This window comes from Microcebus murinus, chromosome 2, assembly GCF_040939455.1.
Source record: "Microcebus murinus isolate Inina chromosome 2, M.murinus_Inina_mat1.0, whole genome shotgun sequence".
Classification (NCBI taxonomy): Eukaryota; Metazoa; Chordata; class Mammalia; order Primates; family Cheirogaleidae; genus Microcebus; species Microcebus murinus.
In genome coordinates this window covers 107,796,801-107,818,063 of record NC_134105.1, presented here as the reverse complement: position 1 = coordinate 107,818,063, position 21,263 = coordinate 107,796,801, and the positions used below count along the sequence as shown (strand labels likewise).

Sequence of the window (21,263 nt, the reverse complement as noted above, 5' to 3'; positions counted from 1 at the left end):
AGCTCACTCCCACCACACACCCCGAGTCCGCCATGACACCCTGGCTCCCAGGGGTCCTTTATACTCGGGGGTGACCCGGAGTCACAGGGGAAATCTGGGGGAGACTGTCCCTGAACACACCCCTTCCCTCCTCTTGGAGCTCAGGAGGCCCGACTCCCTTTGAAAGGCCAGAGGCCTCAGGGGAAAGGCAGGCTGGTCATTCCTGGGTCCCCTTCATCTCCCTGGGCCTCCTCTCCGGCCCAGGTCCCAGCATGGGAGAAGTGTCCCCTTCCCTAATGCCCCTTCTCACAGATCCCCACCTGGGGCCCTGGAAGGTCGGGGATGCTTGCAGGGGTGGGTGGGGCTTGGATGGTGGAGCCTGCACTGGGGAGGGGGTGGCAGGCCCCTGTGGCCTGCGGTCAGTGTTAACTCCTCAAGGTGTGGCCACCATCCCTCTAGGAGCCTGGCCTTTCCTTCCTCTTCCTCACTTCCTCCAGGGAAGGAGGCAGCAAATGAGTGGTGAGGGGAGCTCATGGAAGCTGTAAATGGGGTGACTGTTGTCACCCCAAGGACGTGGTCAGGAGGAAGTGAAGTTTAACAGGTGCCTAATTACAAGTCCCGCTGGCTGCCCTGCGCCACTCTTGGGACAGGGAAGAGCTTGGGTAAGGGCTGGGTAATGCCTGGGTAGGCCACCCTGTCACCCCGCTAATTAGGGTTCCTGGGACTCCTCCCCAAGGCGGGGACCAGGCCCCCTCCCTTCCATAGAAATAACTCCGGCTGCTCCCCAGCCGGGCACTCATTGCACCTTCCTGCCACCCCGGGCAGTGTCTGGGCCCTCGGCTCCCCCTCCCTCCACCAGCCCCCTCACACCCACACCGCAGCCCACAGGATACCCAGCCCAGGTGGAGGAAACACCGAGCCTAGAGACATGGGAGTTCGAGGAGCGTTCCATCTTCTACTCGTGTGCCTGAGCCCAGGTACGGGGCAGTGGTCGGGACACCCAGCACGAGGCCAGATGGGTGGGGAGAGGGGTACCAAGGGCTCACAGGGGAGCCTCAAAGGCAGCCAGAGATGCCCCCCTCCCCGGCAGGGCGCTGCCCACCCTTGCCCTGCTGCCACCGGGTCTGGACGCTGCTGGGGGCCTCTCCGTGGGAGAGCCTATGCTGGGTCACGTGTGTGGTGTAGAGGTCTGTGAGGGGACCTCCATGTATCCACGTGCCCTGTGGGGCTCACACGCGTGTGCAGGTGCTCTGTGTGCTCACCTGGTCTGGATTTGGGGGGGGGAGGAGTGCGGGAAGGGGGAACATTTTTGGACTTTGTGTGAGCGTGGCCGTGTATGCGGGTGTGGGTTGTATGTGCATGAACCATGGCGTTTCTGGCAGAACAGCCGCACCTGCTCTCTGTCTGGTGCGAGCCGGCCCGGCAGAGCCCACTCGGCGAGCTCCGGCTGTGCTGTGGGGACCCGCCACCTCGGTGCGTGTGTGTTGTGTGTCCACGGGTGTGTGAGGACGGACTCAGCGCTGCGTGCTTTACGCACCAGTGCCCTTGTGGGAGCCGCCTTTTCTACCCCCTTCTCCCCCGGAGGGAGGCTCTGCAGTTCTAGAGGCAGCTTGAAAATTCGGAAAGGATTTACAAGCCGAGAGCAGACACTACTATTGGGGTGACACCTCGCAGAGGGCGTCCAGCCCTGGTGCTTTTGTGGGGTGACAATTAATCACCGCTGTCCTCTTCCTTCAAGAGCCTGTTGCGACTCGCCCAGTCCCCCCATCTCCCCAAGTCTCCCTGTCAGGTCTCTCTTCCACCCCGGCTGTCCTCCCTCTGCCCGGCCTCTCTCTTTCGCACGTTCCCTGGAAGTACTTCCTCAGTGCCAGGTGAGACGCCAGGGAAAAGCTCCCAAGGAGAGGGAGGGGTGCAGAGAGGCTGGAACTCTGGGAGGAGGTTGGGACAACATCTAAGGAAATGGAAAAGCTGGGTGAGGCTCCCTGGCCGGGACAGTTGAAGGAACTCTCAGCCTAGTGCAGAGTGGAGGCACGCTTCTTCCAGCCTGTCCCTCCTTCCCATCCCTCCGTCCCAAGCCCTCTCCCTGAATACTTACCCTCCTGCCTGGCTGGCTTCTGTGGCACGAGGAAAGAACCCTGCCTGTGTGGGCCGCTTCTAGTGGCTTCCCCAGGGTGGAGCCTCTGCTCCCAGCCGAGCTCTCACTCACCTCTCCCTGGCTGGCCTGTGCCGCCCCAGGATCTGGCACATGGCAGCAGGATCCTTATCTCAGGAATGAGCTGGTGTTCTCTTGGCCTGGGGCTGGAGGAGGCATCACTGGTCCCGTTAGAGCCCCAGCTGCCACCTGCATGCTCTGGGTCACCCTGGAGTCTAGCTGGGCTAGGCCATGGCTGACGGCCTAAGCAGGGTTCCCCTAGGAGCCCCTAAGTTCAGGGATCCCTGAGGTTTTGGTGTTAAAAAGGTCCTTGCTGGCCTCTCTGGAGCCAGGCTAAGCCTTCCAAGCAGGGCTTCTGCAGATATGTCTGGTCGTGAACGCACACACATAGGAACTATAGGAGCGTGCAGTGGGCGTGTCTTTGGGATTAAAATGTGGCTGTGTTTGTGTGCAGATGCGTGTCTGTGTTTGTATAGATCCGACAGTGTCTGCGTGTAGAGGAAGGTGGGGCCGCATGGGAATGTATCTGCATTTTGAAGGCTTGTAAGAGTGTGTGTGTGTGTGTGCCAATTTGTTTGCCGATGACAGTGTGTAATTGTGTGTGTGTGTGTGTGTGTGTGTGTGTGTGTGTGTGTGAAGGAGAGAGAGAGATGTTCTCTTAAGTGTGAACATGGTCCCGAGCCAGAGAAAGACAGAAGAGAATGATTGAGACCTGGGGCTGGGACTCAAAAAGGAAAGCAGATGCAAAGGGATTGAGACAGGCTGAGGGGCCGGGGAGGCAGAGGGCAGAGTGCCCAGGGTGGGGCCCTGGGCACAGCCCCCTTCTTATCCCTCTCTAGGTCCAACCGGTTGGGGCTAGGCTTGCCTGGGGCTTCAGGGTAGGGAGGGAGAGGAGCTCAGTCCTGAGCTCCCGGATCCTGGGATCCTGGCTCCTCCCCCAGGGCTGCGCTGACTCAGTGGCAGGAGGGGCCTCGCTGGGAGCAAGCGTGTGGGGGCGGCTGTACTGGGCCACGCAACCCCACGAGCGGAAGGACACATGGTCCACGATGCCACACATCATCACACAAGGCTCACATTGTCCTACAGATACCTGTGGCCATAGTCCCAGCCATGTACCGTCACTCACTGTCACACAAACACAGCCAGGCTCCCGGTCACAGTTGCCCACCACCACACACGGGCACACACTGCGACTTTGCACGCTTACACAAGCAGGCTCACATTGTCACACACCACTGCACAATACCACACTGAGGCATGCAGCCACGGACACACACTGTCGTACACAGCCACACGCAGCTCACTCGGTCTTCTGCTTCTCGGGCTGGAGAGGATCCCAGAAGCCACTGTACCCATCCTCCCGCCTCTGGACAGGGGCACGTCACGCAGCCCAGGCAGAGCCCAGACGGGCGGCATTTAACCAGGCAGTTTCTCCCACCAGAGCATTAACAACTCTGTGTGCTCCACATGCCTACACACACACACACACACACACACACACACACACACACACACGCTAGCACACCCATACTATCATGTAAGTATATAAGCAGACGCCCCACATGGTCATGTGCATAAACATCCTTAGAGTACATATAAGCAGCCACAAATGCTCATAAGCACACATGTACATGTGTACACACTCATACATGCATATGCACAATCATGTGTACATATAGGCGTACATAACAGCTATTCAGTATTCAGACGCAAACCTACACAATCATAGAATATATACATGTGTCTATAGCATGCAGCCACTGCCATATGAATAAACATGCAACACAAGTGCACACAGACATGCCTATGGCAATTCATACACACACACACACACACACACACACACACACAGAGCAGCCCCTCCTGCCAATGGAAGCCCCATTGAGCCCTGGGACGGGGAATGGTGGGAGGAGGGGCTGAAGCTGATTTCTCAGGCCCCGGCTCTGTCCCCACTCACCTGCTGCTCTGCCCGCCCCCAGCACTGCTGTCTGCTGTGCGGATCAACGGGGATGGCCAGGAGGTCCTGTACCTGGCGGAAGGTGACAATGTGAGGTTGGGCTGCCCCTATATCCTGGACCCTGAGGATTATGGTCCCAGTGGGCTGGACATCGAGTGGATGCAGGTCAACTCGGACCCTGCACCTCGGGAGAACGTAGTGAGTACTGGGCTCGGGGTTCCCTTACCCTACACTTCACGGAGTCTGCCTGTTGGGCAGCCAGCACCCTGAGGGGAGAAGGAGGGCAAATAATGAAACTAAGACCTTGGACTTACCCCCTAAAGCCTCTCACGAAGGGGGCAACAGGGAGGAGCAGTCTGTAATCGTGACTGAAGTCACTCAGTCAGTTCACCTCCTCCCACCCCATTCCAAAGGGAAGATGAGGTATGGCCCCTAAAGAAGTTCTCAGCCTAACCTTACACTTTCCAAAGAGCTGAGATCACCTGATTTCACCTATTATGTAAGAATGGGCATCATCATTCCTATTTTTCAGCTGAGAAAACTGAGTCTCAGAGATGTTCAGTGAATCTCTCAAGCACCAACCTGCATGGCCCTCCTTGGCTCTGTCTGTCTCACTACCTGTTTTTCTTTCTTCTTCACAGTTCCTAAGTTACCAGGACAAGAGGATCAATCACGGCAACCTCCCTCATTTGCAGCAGAGGGTCCGCTTTGCAGCCACGGACCCCAGCCAGTACGATGCCTCCATCAACCTCATGAACCTGCAGGTATCTGACACAGCCACCTATGAGTGCAGGGTGAAGAAGACCACCACGGCCACCCGGAAGGTCGTCGTTACTGTGCAAGGTATGGCCAGACTCCTCTGGGCTCCCCTTCCTCAGGCTTCAGAGCCAAAGGCAGCGTGGCCACTCTGAGCCCAGCTCTGCCTCTCGGCTGGGCCCTGGCTCACAGTTGCCTGTTCTCCTTGCAGCCCGCCCTGCGGTACCCATGTGCTGGACTGAGGGCCACATGACATATGGCAACGACCTGGTGCTGAAGTGCTTTGCCAACGGGGGCTCCCAGCCCCTCTCCTACAAGTGGGCCAAGATCAGTGGGCACACTTACCCCTACCGAGCCGGGTCCTACGCCTCCCAGCACAGCTTCCACTCTGAGCTCTCCTACCAGGAGTCCTTCCACAGCTCCATAACTCAAGGTGAGGGGAGCCCCAGCAAGGGCAGAGTGGAGACAAGCAGAAGATCGGAGTCTCCGGGACCTGCTGGGGCTTCCTTGGGTTATCAGTGGGATCAAGTCAAACCTGGAACCCCTGTGGGAGACTTCCCCTGCGGGCCTGTCCCAGCAGCTGCTATTGAGGGCAGAGGAGAAGCCAACAGTGGGAGTCAGTCAAAAGCAGCGTGGTTAATATGGAAGGAGCATGGCTTACCCTCCCTGTGCCTTGATTTCTTTGTATGTGAAAAGGGGATACTAATGTCTACCTTTCAGGGGCATGTGAGGATTAAGTAGGGCAAGGTGTGTAAGCTCCTAGCACATAGAAAAGCTGAATAATATTCAGTCAAACAAAGCATAACAGAGCTAGAAGGGACCTTAGAGTTCCTTTGGTCTAACCCTGTCCTCAAAGTACAAGGGAGGAGACCAAGACTCAGAGAGGGGACATATTTCTCTAAGGTCACAGAGAGAACTAATGGTGTCACTGTCTTGCTGCTGGGAGAGGGGTCCTTCCTTGCCTCCCACTTCTTTGCCTCTGTCTTGGCAGGGGGAGGGTGAATCACCCCGAGAGTGGAGAGGACCTGTGTGTGTGTGTGTGTGTGTGTGTGTCTGTGCGTGCACGTGGGTGTGCTCACATGCATGCATACACCTTCCTTCCTTCCAGAACCGGTGCCCCATCTCCCACCCCACAGGGGCTGAGGCTGGGGTGGGAGATCTGAGGCCAGGCCCCTCTGCTTCAATTTCAGGCCTGGGCAACGGTGACCTGGTCTTGAACGATGTCTCCAGAGCGGATGACGGGCTGTATCAGTGCACAGTGGCCAACCAAGTGGGCTACAGCGTTTGTGTGGTGGAGGTGAAGGTCTCAGGTGGGTGCAGCAGCCCCGAGGGTCTGGTGGCTGGGAGGGTTGGGGCGGGAGGTACCTGGGCTCTAGTTTGGAGCCTCAGCGGGCTCTGTCTTTCCACTGCCCAGAGCAGCTGAAAGCCCTGGGAAAAACATGCAGGCATAAGGGGTTAACTTGCATCTCTTTATATCCTCCTCTTTGGGTGTCCCAGGGCTTGGAGACCCACTCCCCCCGTCCCTTTCCCCTTTTCCCACAGACCCCTGCCCTGCCCCGTCCTGGCCAGTGAGGCCCCTGCCAGGCTGGGAGAAAACTGACTGGCCTCCCCTTCTCTCCGCAGACTCCCGGCGCGTGGGCATGATCATCGGCGCCGTGCTGGGCTCTCTGCTCGCGCTGGCCTGCCTGGCGGTGGGCATCTGGGGGCTCGTGTGCTGCTGCTGCGGGGGCGCCGGGGCTGGCGTCGCCCGCGGTGCCTTCGGCTACCGCAACGGCGGAGGGGCCTGCGGCGGAGGGGCCTGCGGCGACTTGGCTAATGAGATCAGGTAAAACCTGATGCATGCTGCATGCTGCTGTGCGGGCCGGGGAGCGGCGCCCTGCCCGTCTCACCCCTGCCTGCCACCGGCCGGCTGGGACCTCCACCCCACCCTGCTCGCCATCGCCACAGAGTGCTGGGACCGCAGCATGTCGACCTGCCACCCGCCGCATGGCTTTTCTGTCTCTCCCCTTCCCAGTCTTCACCGCTGCCCTCTTGCCCTCCGTTTCCCCCCTGCCTACGCGCCTCTCTGTCTTGTCTAGACTGTAAGCTCCAGGAGGGCAGGGCCTATGTTTTCTCCCGTTTCCCCTGTATTGTGCCGGTAAGAACAAGGTTATTTAAGAAGCTTATTTAGGAATAGCTAATAAGAATAGTGCTAATAACTTATATTAGAAGCAAACTAGAAATAAAGAATAGAACAGGACTAGCAGTGCTAATGATTGCAGTGCCTTGAGGATGGAGGGATAGATGGAGAAGGTCGAAGGGCAGGAGGTGAGAAGGGAAGGGCCGAGAGAGCGCGCACGAGCGGAAGCCCGCGCCAGGCTAGGGTCAGTCGGGGACAGAAGGGAAGGGAAAGCAGCTGTTCCGGATGCCCAAGGCTCCCTGCCTATTAGAGGCGGTGGTTCTGCGGAATGTCAGAAAGGGATCGGATTGCGCCTGGATGGGGCTGTCTGCCGTGGCTGTCCGGACACGTGTGGACCAGCCCAGTTAGGAGGATGGGCATGGTGGCCCGCGGGACAGCCGCGGGGGCGCCAGCCCAGGAAGGAGCAGAAAGGAGAATAGGTCGATGCTGAGGGCACGTGGAGGAGGGAGGCGCGGGAGACAAGAGGTTGCCAAGAGCCGCTGGCTCTGTCCAGGCCGTGCCACGCCGCGCCGCGGAGGAGCCCGCTCACTCGCCCGCCTGTTGTTTCCCACAGAGAGGACGCCGTGGCGCCCGGGTGCAAGGCCAGCGGGCGCGGCAGCAGCGTCACCCACCTCCTGGGGTACCCGACGCAGAACGTAAGCCGCTCCCTGCGCCGCAAGTACGCGCCTCCGCCCTGCAGTGGCCCCGAGGACGTGGCCCTGGCGCCCTGCACCGCCACCGCCGCCGCCTGCGAAGCGGGCCCCTCCCAGGTCTACGTCAAGGTCAAGAGCGTGGAGCCGGCCGACTGCGCCCAGGGCCCGCTGCCGTGCAAGGACGGTCTCTTGGTGTGAGCGCGCGCGCCGCGCCGCGCCGGGCTGCGCCCTGGCCGGGAGGAGGGTGCGGGGCTCTCTGCCCGCAGCTGGGGACACGTTTGGGCTGGTGCCGACCTCGCTCGCCCCCGGCCTTCCGGCGGCTGGGGGTTGAAGGCATTTCCCTCGGGAAATGCGTAGGGAGGCAAAGCCTCCTCCCCCGAAATGGGAGTGGATGGGCGAGGGCAGAGGAAGGCGGTCTGGAACCTTCTCCGCACCTCCGAAGCCCGGAGGCTCAGGGATGAGGGAGGGAGGAGGAAGCGGAGTCAGTGTCCAAGAGCGGTTGAGGCCAGAGGCCCGGTGTCCCTAGCCAAAGCAGAGGGCCTCGGGCCCGGTGGGTAGGGGTCTGGGACGAATGGTTCAGTGTAAGAGCGGGGCTCTGAGGCAGCAGTGTTAGCACAATAAAGAAACTTTAAGACTTGAGACCGAGGTGGCTGTCCGTGTCGCACGAGGTCGGGCGCGGGTTGGAGGGCCCTGCTCCATGGTGGGCGGGTTGAGGGGAGGGCATTGCCCCTGTTACCACAGTCCTGCACCGTCTCCAACCTTCCTCTTCTTCCATCCCTAGCGGTCAGAGCCGGCAGGGGCCTTCTAATCGGACTCCTTCACACAACCTAGGAAGTGTATAAAAAAAGAAAAAAAAAATTAGCTCAGAATGTCTGTGGAAATAACATAAGGATATTTGAGGAACTGGCAAAGTGCAATAATACACCTGCCATTTCTAAGTCTTCAAAGTTCTCGCGTCAAGCCAAGGGTTGTTCTTGGAAATAATGTGCTCTGAAACTCTAGCGAGGCGTTGTATGTTGTCGAAAGCTGAAAGGAAAACTTGTCCTTGAATCACAGCCGCATAGGCGCCTGGTGAGACAGAAACAAGGACATGGAAAAATAAGACTACCACCTCTTACATTAAAAAAGCACCAGAGTCCCAGGGTTCTAAGTGATGTCCAGGAAGGAGGGGGAGTAACACGCATGGAGCATGTACTGTGGAACACGGTTAGTATGGTAAGTCCCTTCACGTGCATTCAGTTGGTGTTTTAGGACAATTCATTTTATGGTGTTTTTTTTTTCCAAGTTGTCAAATTGATTGACTTGCACAGAGTCCATTACACGGTAGGTGTTTTTTTTTTTAAAAAAAAGACTAAATGAATGTGGCAGCACTACTACATTTTTTTTATGTTAGAAAACAAGTTTTTAGATATTTTACAGTTACTTCCTTATGATGGAATATCTGTGATTAAAATCTAGGCCTATCTGATATCTGACTCCATACTCTTACACTCTGAAATAGCCATTCTTAGATAGGGGTCTGTTGAGTAATTTAGTATCTGCCAGCACTTGTTTTGTTTACTACCCTGTCATGGTATTTACAATGTATTTTTGAGGATGTTTTAGTCATTTCTGGTAAAAAAAAGTAGAAATCAGTAAGCGCTATGAGTTCATAGGAGAAGTCTCTTGTAAGTGAGATGGGGAGTGCTTAATTAAAGAACAATATTTGAGCCGGGCACAGTGGCTCACGCCTGTAATCCTAGCACTCTGGGAGGCTGAGGCGGGCGGATTGCTCAAGGTCAGGAGTTCGAAACCACCCTGAGCAAGAGCGAGACCCCTTCTCTACTATAAATAGAAACAAATTAATTGGCCAACTAATATATATAGAAAAAATTAGCCGGGCATGGTGGTGCATGCCTGTAGTCCCAGCTACTCGGGAGGCTGAGGCAGGAGGATTGCTTGAGCCCAGGAGTTAGTTTGAGGTTGCTGTGAGCTAGGCTGACGCCACAGCACTCACTCTAGCCTGGGCAACAAAGCGAGACTCTGTCTCAAAAAAAAAAAAAAAAAAAAGAACAATATTTGAGATAAAGTTGCAAGGGATATATTTATTAAGCAAACAGAAATTAAAATGGGGAGTATTCTAGATGTTCATGTTGATAAAGGGATGCAGGGGTGGTACAGCAAGCTGAGGGGTGCAGACACGAAGAAACAGTTCTACTAGTCTTTCCATATCCAACATCCTCTGTTGGTCACTGGAATACACTTTGCTAATATGATGCCTCCTTGCCTATGATTTAAGAATTTCTGGCCGGGCGCGGTGGCTCACGCCTGTAATCCTAGCACTCTGGAAGGCTGAGGTGGGAGGATTGCTTGAGCTCAGGAGTTCGAGACCAGCCTGAGCAAGAGCGAGACCCCCGTCTCTAAAAAAAAAAGAAAAAAAAAGAAAAAAAAGAATTTCTAATGTGGAATAGAAACGGTTAGTAAAAGAAACTTGGCTGGATTAATTTCCTTTGCTGAGCAAGATTAAACTTAAAAAGTCAATGAGGTTCATACTAAGTGCTGAAAATTCAAGAAGGAGCCTCGTAGTTTGACTGAGTATTTGATGAATGTGAATGATTTGTATTTTAAGAGGTGATGAGGATAACACAGTGACCAACAGGGGTAGGTATGTTTACATCTGAGTTGTTTAGACTGTCTGTTTCCCATCTTATATATAAGATATATTTTATGTTAGCTCAATTGTGCTTTGGTAGCAAAAATAGAGTTGAAAAGATACAGTTCCTGGGATCAGGAATTTCATGTCTACTAGGAGACATGGATAAGGAAAAGAACTGTGGGTTTTCTTATTTCCATGATAAAATTTGGATTGTGTGCCCATTCCACTTTGGTTCCTTGAGCGAGGGATGTTAGAACTTAGCGTGGATCTCCTCCAGAATACTTTTGTTGGACTTGTGCTTCGTATGTTTGGCCTGCCTTGATTTTATTTGGCCTTCCTCCTTGATTCTTCCATACTATTTATTTACACTTAACTCTGGAATATTTTGGTGGATATGTTCAATGTACTCTAGGTCCTTCAGTTGGTTTAAATGTATTACTGGGGAGAATTGCAAGTTGATATTCTATCTGTCTGTGGTGACACTGGAATATTTCCATTTTAATTCACTGGAAAATTTGTGGCAATATAAGATATTATATTTAGTTCTATGAAACCCAAGATCTCAATATTATTCTTCTGGTACATTTCTGGGTGTGTGTATGTGTGTGTGTGTATGTGTCTTTGATTTTTTTTTTCTTCATATTTTCCTCTTAATTCTGTGTCAGTTGAATGATATTGTTGCTGTTTCACATTTATTGTCACATAAAGCTGATTCTTCATTCTCCCAGGCCAGGGGATTGCCCATGGGTAGAGGCATGGTGTCTGCAGGTGTTAATCCTTTTATATAGTTGTACTAGTTTCTAGGAAGGACCTTGGCTGGATTTATGGTGAGCTGTGTTTACTGAGCGTAATGAAGTGAAGCTCAAAATGATTAATCTGAAGTCCAGCTTAAAAAAAAATCTTACTCCTTCACTATACAGATGTGGAAATTGAGACCGCCCCTCACCAAGACTGGACTTTAAATCTCAAATCCTACTTTTCCTTTTTCATTGTAGAAGGTCGGAGGAGAGGAAACAGGGGGCTGTCAGGGTGACCTCTAAATGTTTCCCAATTTTCTCAGTATCCTTCTCTCATCTACCTAATCCTGACTTCTTTCTCTCTCCCAGATATATGCCTTCCTTCTCCACAGCAAAAGAGGTTTTCAGAGCCGTACTCCCAGGCAGTAAAAAGACCTTCAAGGCCATCTATCCCAGCCCACCCTTTTGCTGGCAAGGGGATTGGCATTTACTAAGCACTCACTAAGTGCCATATGCTTGTTGATATTTTGTCTTATTTATTCCCTACTTTAATCCTATGAGGTTGTGCATTATCCCCATTATACAGATGAAGAAACTGAGGCTCAGAGGGATTGGGCATTAGATATCTTAACTAAGACCACAAAGGTAATAATTAAAGATTCAATCTAGGCATGTTTGACTCCAGGACATCAGGCTCTTTCTCTGATATTTGTTTTTTTTTTTTTTTTTTCGAGACAGAGTCTCACTCTGATTCCTGGGCTAGCGTGCGGTGACATCAGCCTAGCTCACAGCAACCTCAAACTCCTGGACTCAAGCAATCCTTCTGCCTCAGCCTCCCAAGTAGCTGGGACTACAGGCATGTGCCACCATGCCTGGCTAATTTTGTCTATATATTTTTAGTTAGCCAATATTAGCCAATTAATTTCTTTCTATTTTCGGTAGAGACAGGATCTTGTTCTTGCTCAGGCTGGTTTCGAACTCCTGACCTTGAGCAGTCCACCCGCCTCAGCCTCCCAGAGTGCTAGGATTACAGGCGTGAGCCACCATGCCTGGACTCTTTCTCTGATATTTGAATTCCTTCTACAGTATTCCTGACAAAGGATATTCCAGTCTCTTTTTGAATACCTCCAGCGGCAGCTCACTACCCCCTAAATCAGGCCATCTGGCCTCTGATTGTCAATATTAAGTAGAATATTTCTTCTCTTGAACCCAGTTTTTGTTATCATATAACTTTTCCCCCCCTCTCATATAGCTTTTATCCCTTGGGTCAAGTTCTACTTTAGGGAGCCCAGAGCATCATATTTCCAATTCAGCTGCTTCTAGTGGGCCAAGTAGCTGTACTCCATACAGGATGGCTGCAACAGGCACACACTGAACACTTGTCCGGTCTAGAGGTGTGTGTGTGGGTCTTCAGAAGAGCATTGTGCTTCAAAGTCACAAGTTCTACCTGCGTCTCCCCAGCCACCTGCTTGTTGGGAGCCCAGACTCTTTCTTCTGTGTTTGTCTCTTTTCTCCTAAGGAGAAGCTCATCTTTCTAATTATTCCTGCTCCTACCCCAGGGCCTCCTGAAGTATGGGGTATGTGTGGGCTTCAGAGTATCTGGGTTTAGGAAGCCTTGAACCCTACTTGGTAACATATACCTAGGAGACTCTTGAGATGACTTGGGTATTTGCAAAGGGGTAATGGCATCGGCAGCTCTGCCTACACAGAGCTTGGGAGGAGAAATGGGAGATGATAATGAGACAAAGGGAAACAGAGACAAATAACTTGGGGACTGGGGAGGTGGAGGGGTTCTTGGAGATGGGCAGAGGTAGAAGGGAAAGGGGTTTAAGCAGGGAGGGCAGCATGATCTCCGGGACTCATCCCTCCCTTCGTTCACTTGGTGACATTAATGAGCACCTGTAAGATGACTTGTTCACAGATAGTTAGATCTTCAGCAGGGCATTGTGCCCAGCACACATGTGCCCAAAGGCAGGGAACTGAATAGGATGACTTGGGGAGGACGCTCCCAGTCTGAGGAGCCTCCAGCTCAGCCTCCTGCAAGGTGTGAGGGACAGAGGCAGCCAGTTGGCTGTGCAGGTTGTGTTGAATGATATCATCTTCCCTGTTCTAGGAACCAGGGAGCCATGCTGAGACAGCGCCTTTGGGAACACTGAGGCTCTAGCCAAAAAAAAAAAAAAAAAAGCTCATTAAAAAGCAGCAAGAGAGATTTCAGAGGGACTCTGAGAATAATTTCCTGTTAGGGTGAGTCAACAGGGAAGCCAGGGAAGTCCTAAATCCAAGGCTGAGATCACTGTCGTCACTGTACTTACCATCCCAGGGTGAGGAGGGAGGGAAGTTTCTGCTTCAGTGATTTTGCTTCAGGGACACCTTGGTCTTTTTCCTTCATTTCTCCTGCATGAACCTTGTTCCGTGCTGGAGGAGGACACTTAATGGTGATAAATGTTTGACAGCGGCTTTGGGAGTAGAGTGGGGGCAGACAAGCTTCAGTTGGTAGCATTTGCCAATTTCCACGATGTCAGTACTCTGGCTATGGCTGATTTCAGGCTACCAACACAATATCACGGGCACGAGTTGGGAGAACTGTTCTGCAGCATGCCATATATAGTGTTTCTACAACACAGACACAATAGAGGAAGTAAATAACCTTAAGTGCTTAGATGATAGTGAGCTGTAGTAAAATAATCAGGAAGTTGTGAGTTTTGAGTACCATCTTTTGTTTTAATATGATTTATTTAATTGCAAGTTTATATAATTTACTTTCTAACAGTGGCTGCATTTAACAACTGGCTTGCAACATTGGGTGGACCACGTCACCAGGCAAAGAGAAAGCTGGGCACACAAGTGCTGCCTCAAGGGTGGGAATCTCTAGTAGAATCCTGATTTTTCTCTGTTTTTCTAGAGAGACACAAATAGCACAGAGTCAGTTGTCTCCATTCTACTTCCTAGTTCCACCTTTTGCATTTCTCCCCAGCCTTGCAGGAGCTGAATTCTAGTTCCTTTGGTCACTGAAAATTATTTAGATAAGTTATATCTCCTTGATTCCAGGTCATTCATTTATTACCCATCAGAAACCTAAGTTGACAACTGTAGAATTTCTCAGAATATGTCTCCCAGTAATCCTAGCACTTTGGGAGGCCGAGGAGGGAGGATTGCTTGAGCTCAGGAGTTCGAGACCAACCTGAGCAAGAACGAGACCTGTCTCTACCATAAATAGAAAGAAATTAGCCAAACAACTAAAAATAGAAAAAATTAGCCAGGCATGGTGGCACATGCCTGTAGTCTCAGCTACTCAGGAGGCTGAGGCAGGAGGATCGCTTGAGTCCAGGAATTTGAGGTTGCTGTAAGCTAGGCTGATGCCACAGCACTCTAGCCCGGGCAACAGAGTGAGACTCTGTCTCAAAAAAAAAAATAAATAAATAAATAAATAAATAAATAAATAAAAAAATAAAAGAATATGTCTCCCAGAATATCCAACATGGGAAATCTGTTCCAGAGACTCCAGTGAGTCCTCCGTGCCTCAGTTCCTTCTCTGATTCTCCTCCCCAGGCTTTAGGAAGTCATCCTCTAGTCATCTTCTCTTAAGCCTCCAATTCTCAAGACTACAAGTCATGTGGAATCCAAGGGAATTTTCTTCCGTGTACTCCTCTTACAGTAACTATTGCATGCATGGTGCTCAATCACATTGTAGTCAGCCTGTGGTGACTCTGGGGAGGAATTAATTTATTTTTTCTGCTTCACTGGAAACAAGGGATTTTGGAGGCATGACCCAATCATTGTCTCTCCAGAGCTGTAAAGCTACTCGACTCCAGTGGGTTTGGTTGGGGCCCGCCTGGAGGCAGGGGGGCTGGATCAGAACTTTAGCCCTGTCCCGTAAGCTTCCTGGGGGTGCCTCCTCATGGCTTGTTCCCCTGATTTGGTGGGAACCTGGGAAACCCCTACTCTGGACTTTACGCTCTTCATCCAACTAGCCCATCTGGAGCGATTACTCCCGGTCTATGGAAACAAAGCTGGTTCCATGAGGTTCCTTGTGGTTGGATTAGGGAGCGAGTGCTGCAGGGAAGGAGCAGGGGAGACACGGGGCCACCAGGCAAGGCGGGGGTGGTGGCTAGGTTGGGAGATCTGGAGGCGCTTGGGTGTGGTCACTGTGCCTGCAATGTGGCGTGGACAGGATGGCCTTCTGTCACCCTCTGTGGCCACTGCCTTCTTGGGTGCATTTTAGAAGGATGGGCAGGATGGGGCACCGAGCACTCGGGAGAAGACTTGGGTCTTGACAAGGGCAGGAAATTGAGCAGAGGGGGATGGGGCGAAACTGCAGAGCTCCTGTCCATCAAGGCTGAGTTTGAGGTGATGGTGGACCCCCTGCATGGGTTTCTTGAGGGAGGAATGAAGAAAACTTATAATAAATACTTGTGAGTTAGCCGTGTTCACATATGCAAAGGAAAAAGTTCTCAGTTTTGGAGTCAGAGATACCTGGGTTTATAGTTATCCAATAAGCTCCCAAAGCTTCGGCTTCATCTGTAAAATGGACTAATAATAGGGCTATTTTGTGTGATGTGTATGTTACAGAGCCTGGTACGTAATAGGGGCTCAGCAAATGGTTGGTCCCCAGCCCTCCATGTCACTAATACACAATTTCGTGTCCCACAGGAGGGCAGGCCTGTAGGCATAGATCTAACCACACAGGGGTGCAGTGTGGGGGGATGAGGCAGCGGGAGATTCACCGGGTGGGAGAATGAAGCCTTGGGATTGAACTTGGAGGTAGCTGATCATCTGGGGGAGGGGGCAAGGAGGCCAGGAAGCAGCAATTAGAGAAAGAGGAGGAGAAGCAGGACTTGCCTGGGTCCTGGAATCCACGTGCAGGTGTTAATATTGACAACAATCCTCATTAGTAATAGCAATACTAATAATAACAGGAAGCACCTGAAACACAAGCTCAGCAGGGACCCAGAGTCAGTCCTGGGGACCAGCTGCCGGAATCCCCAGGGCGGCCTCCCTGGACCAGGGCGTGCCCTCCTGTGCCCTTCCCGTCTGCCCGCTCCCGGCTCCTGGTGCTCAGGCCCGTGTCGGCCGCCCTCTGTGGCACTGACTTTGACAGCCCCTCCCCAGGTGGACTGTCCCTCCAGAAGGGTCTCCACACAGCTCTCCCAAAGCTGAGGAGGGACCCTCCCAGAAGGGGGCACACAGATTTTTCCCCCAGCATTTTTGGGATCATCAACTCAGTCTTGGAACTGGGCTCCTCCAGCGCATTCCAGGCCCCACTTGCTGCCTGTCTCTGTCTGGCCTGGGGAGTCTCAGCCACGCCCTCGCCTGTCCCCACCCCCGTTCTCCTGCCTGGATGCCTTCTGCAGGCTTGTGGCTCTTCCCTGCCATGACTCATCTGAACTGGCCCCTGTGACTCTCCAAACGCTGGGTTCATGCTCCCGGTCCCTGCTCCAGTCCGGCCCCCACCTCCTTCAGCCCCTTGCCCAGGCTGCTGTCCCTGCCTGTAAAACTCCCCTCCCTCTCCCTTCTCGTCCTCCTTCGTGGCCTGTGCTGGTTTTGCAGAAAGTCCAACTGGCCTTATCCTGTTCTATCATCCCGGTCTCTCTCCCACTCCCAGACAAGAGGAAGTGGTGTTTATTATGCTTGCTGTGCTTGGGGGTGTCCTGTTTACCCCCCAACTCCATCAGACGTGGCTTCCCTGGAGGGCAGGGGTCATATCTCCTTCTCTCTCAGTCCCTGCTCCCTTGAGAGCTCAGAATGTCTCTCTGAGCCGACCTCCCCTAAAATTAGTGTGATGGATAAAGTTTGTACGAGGGAATCCTCCCCCAACACGGGGTGTTGACAATAGGCGATGCCTGCGGTAACTTCAGGGAGATGGGATGGAAAAACCACACACATGCCCCAGATCCTTCAAAAAGGTGCGTGTGAACGTGGTCCTCCCTGACTGCACCTTCGAGGATGCCCCTGCTCCTTTGATTGACAGACCGTCGGAAGCTCCTCCCTGCACAGCACACAGGCTCTTCATTCATAGTTCGTTAAGGACTTGGGGATGTGCCGTGTTTGTGATCACTGCCACTGAAAAATTGAGCAACAGGTCCATGGTCAGGAGTCTAGCCTGCTGTCACAACATTGTTCCTGTGGGGAAATCTGGTTCCTTCCTTTAATAAACATTAGCCTTTCCTGGAGTGCAGCACGTGGTCGGACAGAGTGAGGAGTGGAGATGGGAAGAATCGCCCGCCCAGCCCCCAGCTCTCTGTCCACCTGGAATCTGTGAGCCAGTGACACCCGCATTCCTGCCCCGGGCCAGACCGCCTCCTGCATTTCCCACTCACTGATATGCTTAGATGTCCAATAGGCATCCCGAGCTCAGCAAGCCCCAACACTGCCTCTGACCGTCCCTGAGTCTACCCTGCCTTCTCCGGTGATGGCCACTCTGTCCTTCTTTAACTCCTCTTTTTCTCTCGCCACTCCCCCACTGCATCCACTAGGGGCGGGGAGTCTGTCGCAGTTTCTTGCCTGGGTGACACAGAGCCTTAGTGTCCCTGCTGGTCTCCCTGCCACCTCCCTTCCACCTACGGTCTGTTCTCAGTACAGAAGCTGGAGAGGTAGTTAAGTCATTTCTGCTCAAGCCTCTGTAGTGGCTTCCCAAGGTCAAGATCCTTACACTGGTCCTCTGTGTGAGGCTGGCTGTGTCACCCCTTCTCCCCCAGCGCTCTCCCCTCAAGCCTCACTGGCCCCTGACTGTTTTGTGAGCACCTTGGGGTCTTTGCCTGGCTGTTCTCTTTGCCCTGAGCACGCTCCTCCTGATTTCCCAGTGGGAATCCTCACCCCTTCAAATCTCTGCTCAGTGAAGGGCAGCTGCCCTGGCTGAGTCTGCAGTGCTCTCCTGCCTGCGCCCCTCATCGCCCTCATCCCCACTTTCTCTAACCCACAGCACTTACCCACTTCCAGCAGGCTGTGTAGTCTGTTGTGAGTTTTGACTTACCCTGTTCCCCCACACTGTCAGCTCCAACAGGCAGTGATCTCTGTCTGTTTTACTCATGAATGTACTTAAGCTCCTAAAAAGTTCCAGGCATATAGGAGACGATAAATATTGTTTCAAGGAAAGAAAGAAGATGGGGGAGACGGACCAACTGTGGTAGGAGGAGGTACTTCCCAGCCCCAGAGCACGGGAAATGACTAAGGAGCAGCCCGTCTCCTTGTGGGGGCCAAGAGGTCCCTAAGAGACTTGGCAGGTTGTCTGATCTCAACTGATTATGCTGCCCGGAAGTGGGAGGTGCAGGCATGGAATCTCCCGACCTGGGAATTTTGGCTTCCTCGGTGGAGGAGATGCCTGAAGAAGGACCATTTACTGTGCACCTGCCCATCCCCCACCCTCCGCATTAACCACTAAGTTCACAAGTATGTTTTGGCGACACGCTTACGCTGTGTCAGTGGTGACACTGGGGTATGAAACCTGATCCTCCCAGGAGCTTCCCAAGGGAGGCCATTAATCCCCTTTGGAAAAATTAAAGAATGACACACACAATTGTTGATTCAGTTCCATACAAAGCTGGGAGCACTGATGCTATGAGATCACTTGGGGGAAGGATTCTGGGAGGAGGAGTGCCCGGGGCTGGGCCTGGAAGCATTTGGCTGGAGACTAAGGTGGATAAAGGATATGTCTCAGGCTGGGAGGTGGGGGAAAGAGCCTGGCTAAAGGGGCAGAGTGTGTGAGCATGTCAGGGTCAGGGGACGGACCAGAGGCAAGTCTGTCTGGAGTGGACAGTGTGAATTAGGGCTGCCAATGGCTGGGCCACCTCCATCATAAGGCCTTTGAGAGTTCAGTCTGGGAGAGAGGGAAGGAAGTTGTGTCTTTCAGCTGCTCTGCTCCCCAGCAGGTGGGCTGAAAGATAGTCATGATCTAACAAGCCAGCAAGTTTGGAGTGACTGATGCACTGCCCTTCTGTGTCAGACCCTTCCTACCTCACCAAGCCATTGTCCCTATTGCTTGGAAAGCCTCTTTCTGACAGCACGAGGGCTCAGTCTCGACAAGACTCTGAATGCTGCAGGAGAGGGCATGAGGGAGGCTGGACTCACAGGGGCTTGGGATTGAGGACAGTTCCTCCAAAGCAGTCTCAGCCCTTCCTGCCATTATGAACCTTGGGTCCTGAATGTTTCAGGACTTTCTGGAGCTGAGTAGGCAGGAGGCAGGCCAGGTGGCAGAGAAGCTGACCAGGACACTTGGGCCCAGACCACTTGGGGCTTAGCATGCTGTGGGAGGCCCTCTTTGCCCAAAGATGTCTTGTAGCCCCTCCAAGCCCAGGTTCATGGAGTAGGAACCCCCCCACCCCTGCCCAACACTTACCTGGTTACAGGCATGTCCCAGTTGTCCTGGGTGGAGTGGAGTCAGGGCAGAGGATGAAATGGCTTTTCTTCCTCAGGTCAATTTACATTTAAATTATTAGGTTGAATCATCCGAAATTACCTATATTTGGCTATTTTTAAACTTATAAAGATGACAGTTTTCATGTGATCCAACCCAATATATTATTCAGCCTCCAAATATTTCTTCCTTTTAAAACCACTGTTCCCTGATAATTAAGGACCAATTAACTATTGACTTACCCTAAAACTTGCTCTTCTTTCCGTATTTCCAGTTTCGGCAAATGGCACCTCCATCCGCCTGCTTACTCATGTCAGAGACCTCAGTGTCATACTCAGCATCTTCCTGTCCTCCACCCTGGATCCCAAGTCCTGTCTATTCTAGCTCCTAAATAGGTACCGAATCCACCACTCCTTTGCCCTCTCTCTCTCCGCCCTAATTCCTGGCTCTCGTAGTTTCTTGCCGGGATTCCTGCCCTAACTTCGCCTTCCGTCCATCCTCCCAGCAGCCGCCGGAGTGGTCTTTTAAAAACACACGTCTGATCATGTCCCTTCCCTTCTTAAAGCTCTTCAGTGGCCTCCTTTTTCATTTATAATTAACTTTAAAATTCTGCCATATCCTGCCTGATCTGAGCCCTGCTGTCCTCTCCTCCCAGAGTCCGTCTTGCTCATTGTTTTTTGGCCTTTTCACGTATGCCCCTTGCTTTGCTGACTCCTCCTCTCCCTCCCTGCTGGTCGCAGCTTGCACGTCCCTGCCGTGGGGAGGCCCTGTGTGTTGTCCACTCGCCAGCTGTGTTTGGCTTCCTTGTTGTTCTTGCTCACGGGTTTCAGTTATTTTTCTTCTGCAGAGCTCAGCACAACTTAGACGTCCGTGTTTATGTGTTCAGTGCCTGTCTCTCCCAACTGGATCGCAAGCTCCATGAGTGGGGAGACCCGTCTGTTGTGTTCCCAGATGTATTCCGGTGTCTCTGGCATGGTGCGGGGACTCGTTAAAGATGCAGTGAGAGGCCGGGCGCGGTGGCTCACGCCTGTAATGCTAGCACTCTGGGAGGCCGAGACGGGCAGATTGCTCGAGGTCAGGAGTTCGAAACCAGCCTGAGCAAGAGCGAGACCCCGTCTCTACTATAAATAGAAAGAAATTAATTGGTCAACAAATATATATAGAAAACCTTAGCCAGGCACTGTGGCGCATGCCTGTAGTCCCAACTACTCGGGAGGCTGAGGCAGAAGGGTTGCTTGAGCCCAGGAGTTTGAGATTACTGTGAGCTAGGCTGACGCCACAGCACTCACTCTAGCCTGGGCAACAAAGCGAGACTCTGTCTCAAAAAAAAAAAAAAAAAAAAAAAGATAGGGTGAGAGAATGAACCCTGGACACCGGCAGCCCAGTCCTCCAGGAGGTCAGGGAGGTGAGGTCCCAGACCCGCTGTGCCGTGCTACTGCTGAGCTGCAGTGAGGGCTGAGCGTGTGCTTTTAGTCACGGGGTGGAGGGGGGCAGGTTCAGGGGTGGGTAGGAATTATGATACAAAAAGTGCAGGCGGAGGGGTCCCCATAATCAGGCCTGCCCATAATGCTTATGATTGTAAATCAAGCTAACAAACTGTGACATAAAATATGTTCTATCTTCCTGGCTTGACAAATATGCCTTTGAAATGACCCTGGGAAGCCAGGTTTAGATTCAGAAATCTTGGGCTCTTTGGGGTTTCCTGCCAGAACTTACTAGCGCAGGAAGAACTGGCCCTGGGCCTGAGGCTGGAACCCCTCTCTCCTCACCTGCGGCTCCATCTGCACTGTGAAGGGCCTTGTGCCCACAGGTGTGCACACTTGGGATTCATCCACACGCCCTCTGCAGACTGCTCCTTACCTACCCTCAGACCCAGGGCTGCACAT

The 21,263-nt window shown here is 52.7% G+C and overlaps 1 protein-coding gene and 1 non-coding gene across 2 annotated transcripts; both read left to right on the top strand.

Moving 5' to 3' along the window:
• Positions 1-751: 751 nt before the first annotated feature.
• On the top strand, positions 752-8,294 carry VSIG8 (V-set and immunoglobulin domain containing 8). The gene is made up of 7 exons (XM_012749189.2): positions 752-956; positions 4,111-4,286; positions 4,730-4,931; positions 5,056-5,277; positions 6,035-6,154; positions 6,468-6,669; positions 7,577-8,294. Exons 1-7 carry the CDS (start codon positions 908-910, stop codon positions 7,851-7,853), a joined length of 1,248 nt encoding a protein of 415 aa, XP_012604643.2. The 5' UTR covers positions 752-907; the 3' UTR covers positions 7,854-8,294.
• A 2,814-nt stretch (positions 8,295-11,108) lies between these two features.
• On the top strand, positions 11,109-11,175 carry LOC142869873 (small nucleolar RNA SNORD64). The gene has a single exon (XR_012918422.1). It is a non-coding gene; the product is annotated as a small nucleolar RNA SNORD64 (small nucleolar RNA).
• The last annotated feature ends 10,088 nt before the right edge of the window (positions 11,176-21,263 follow it).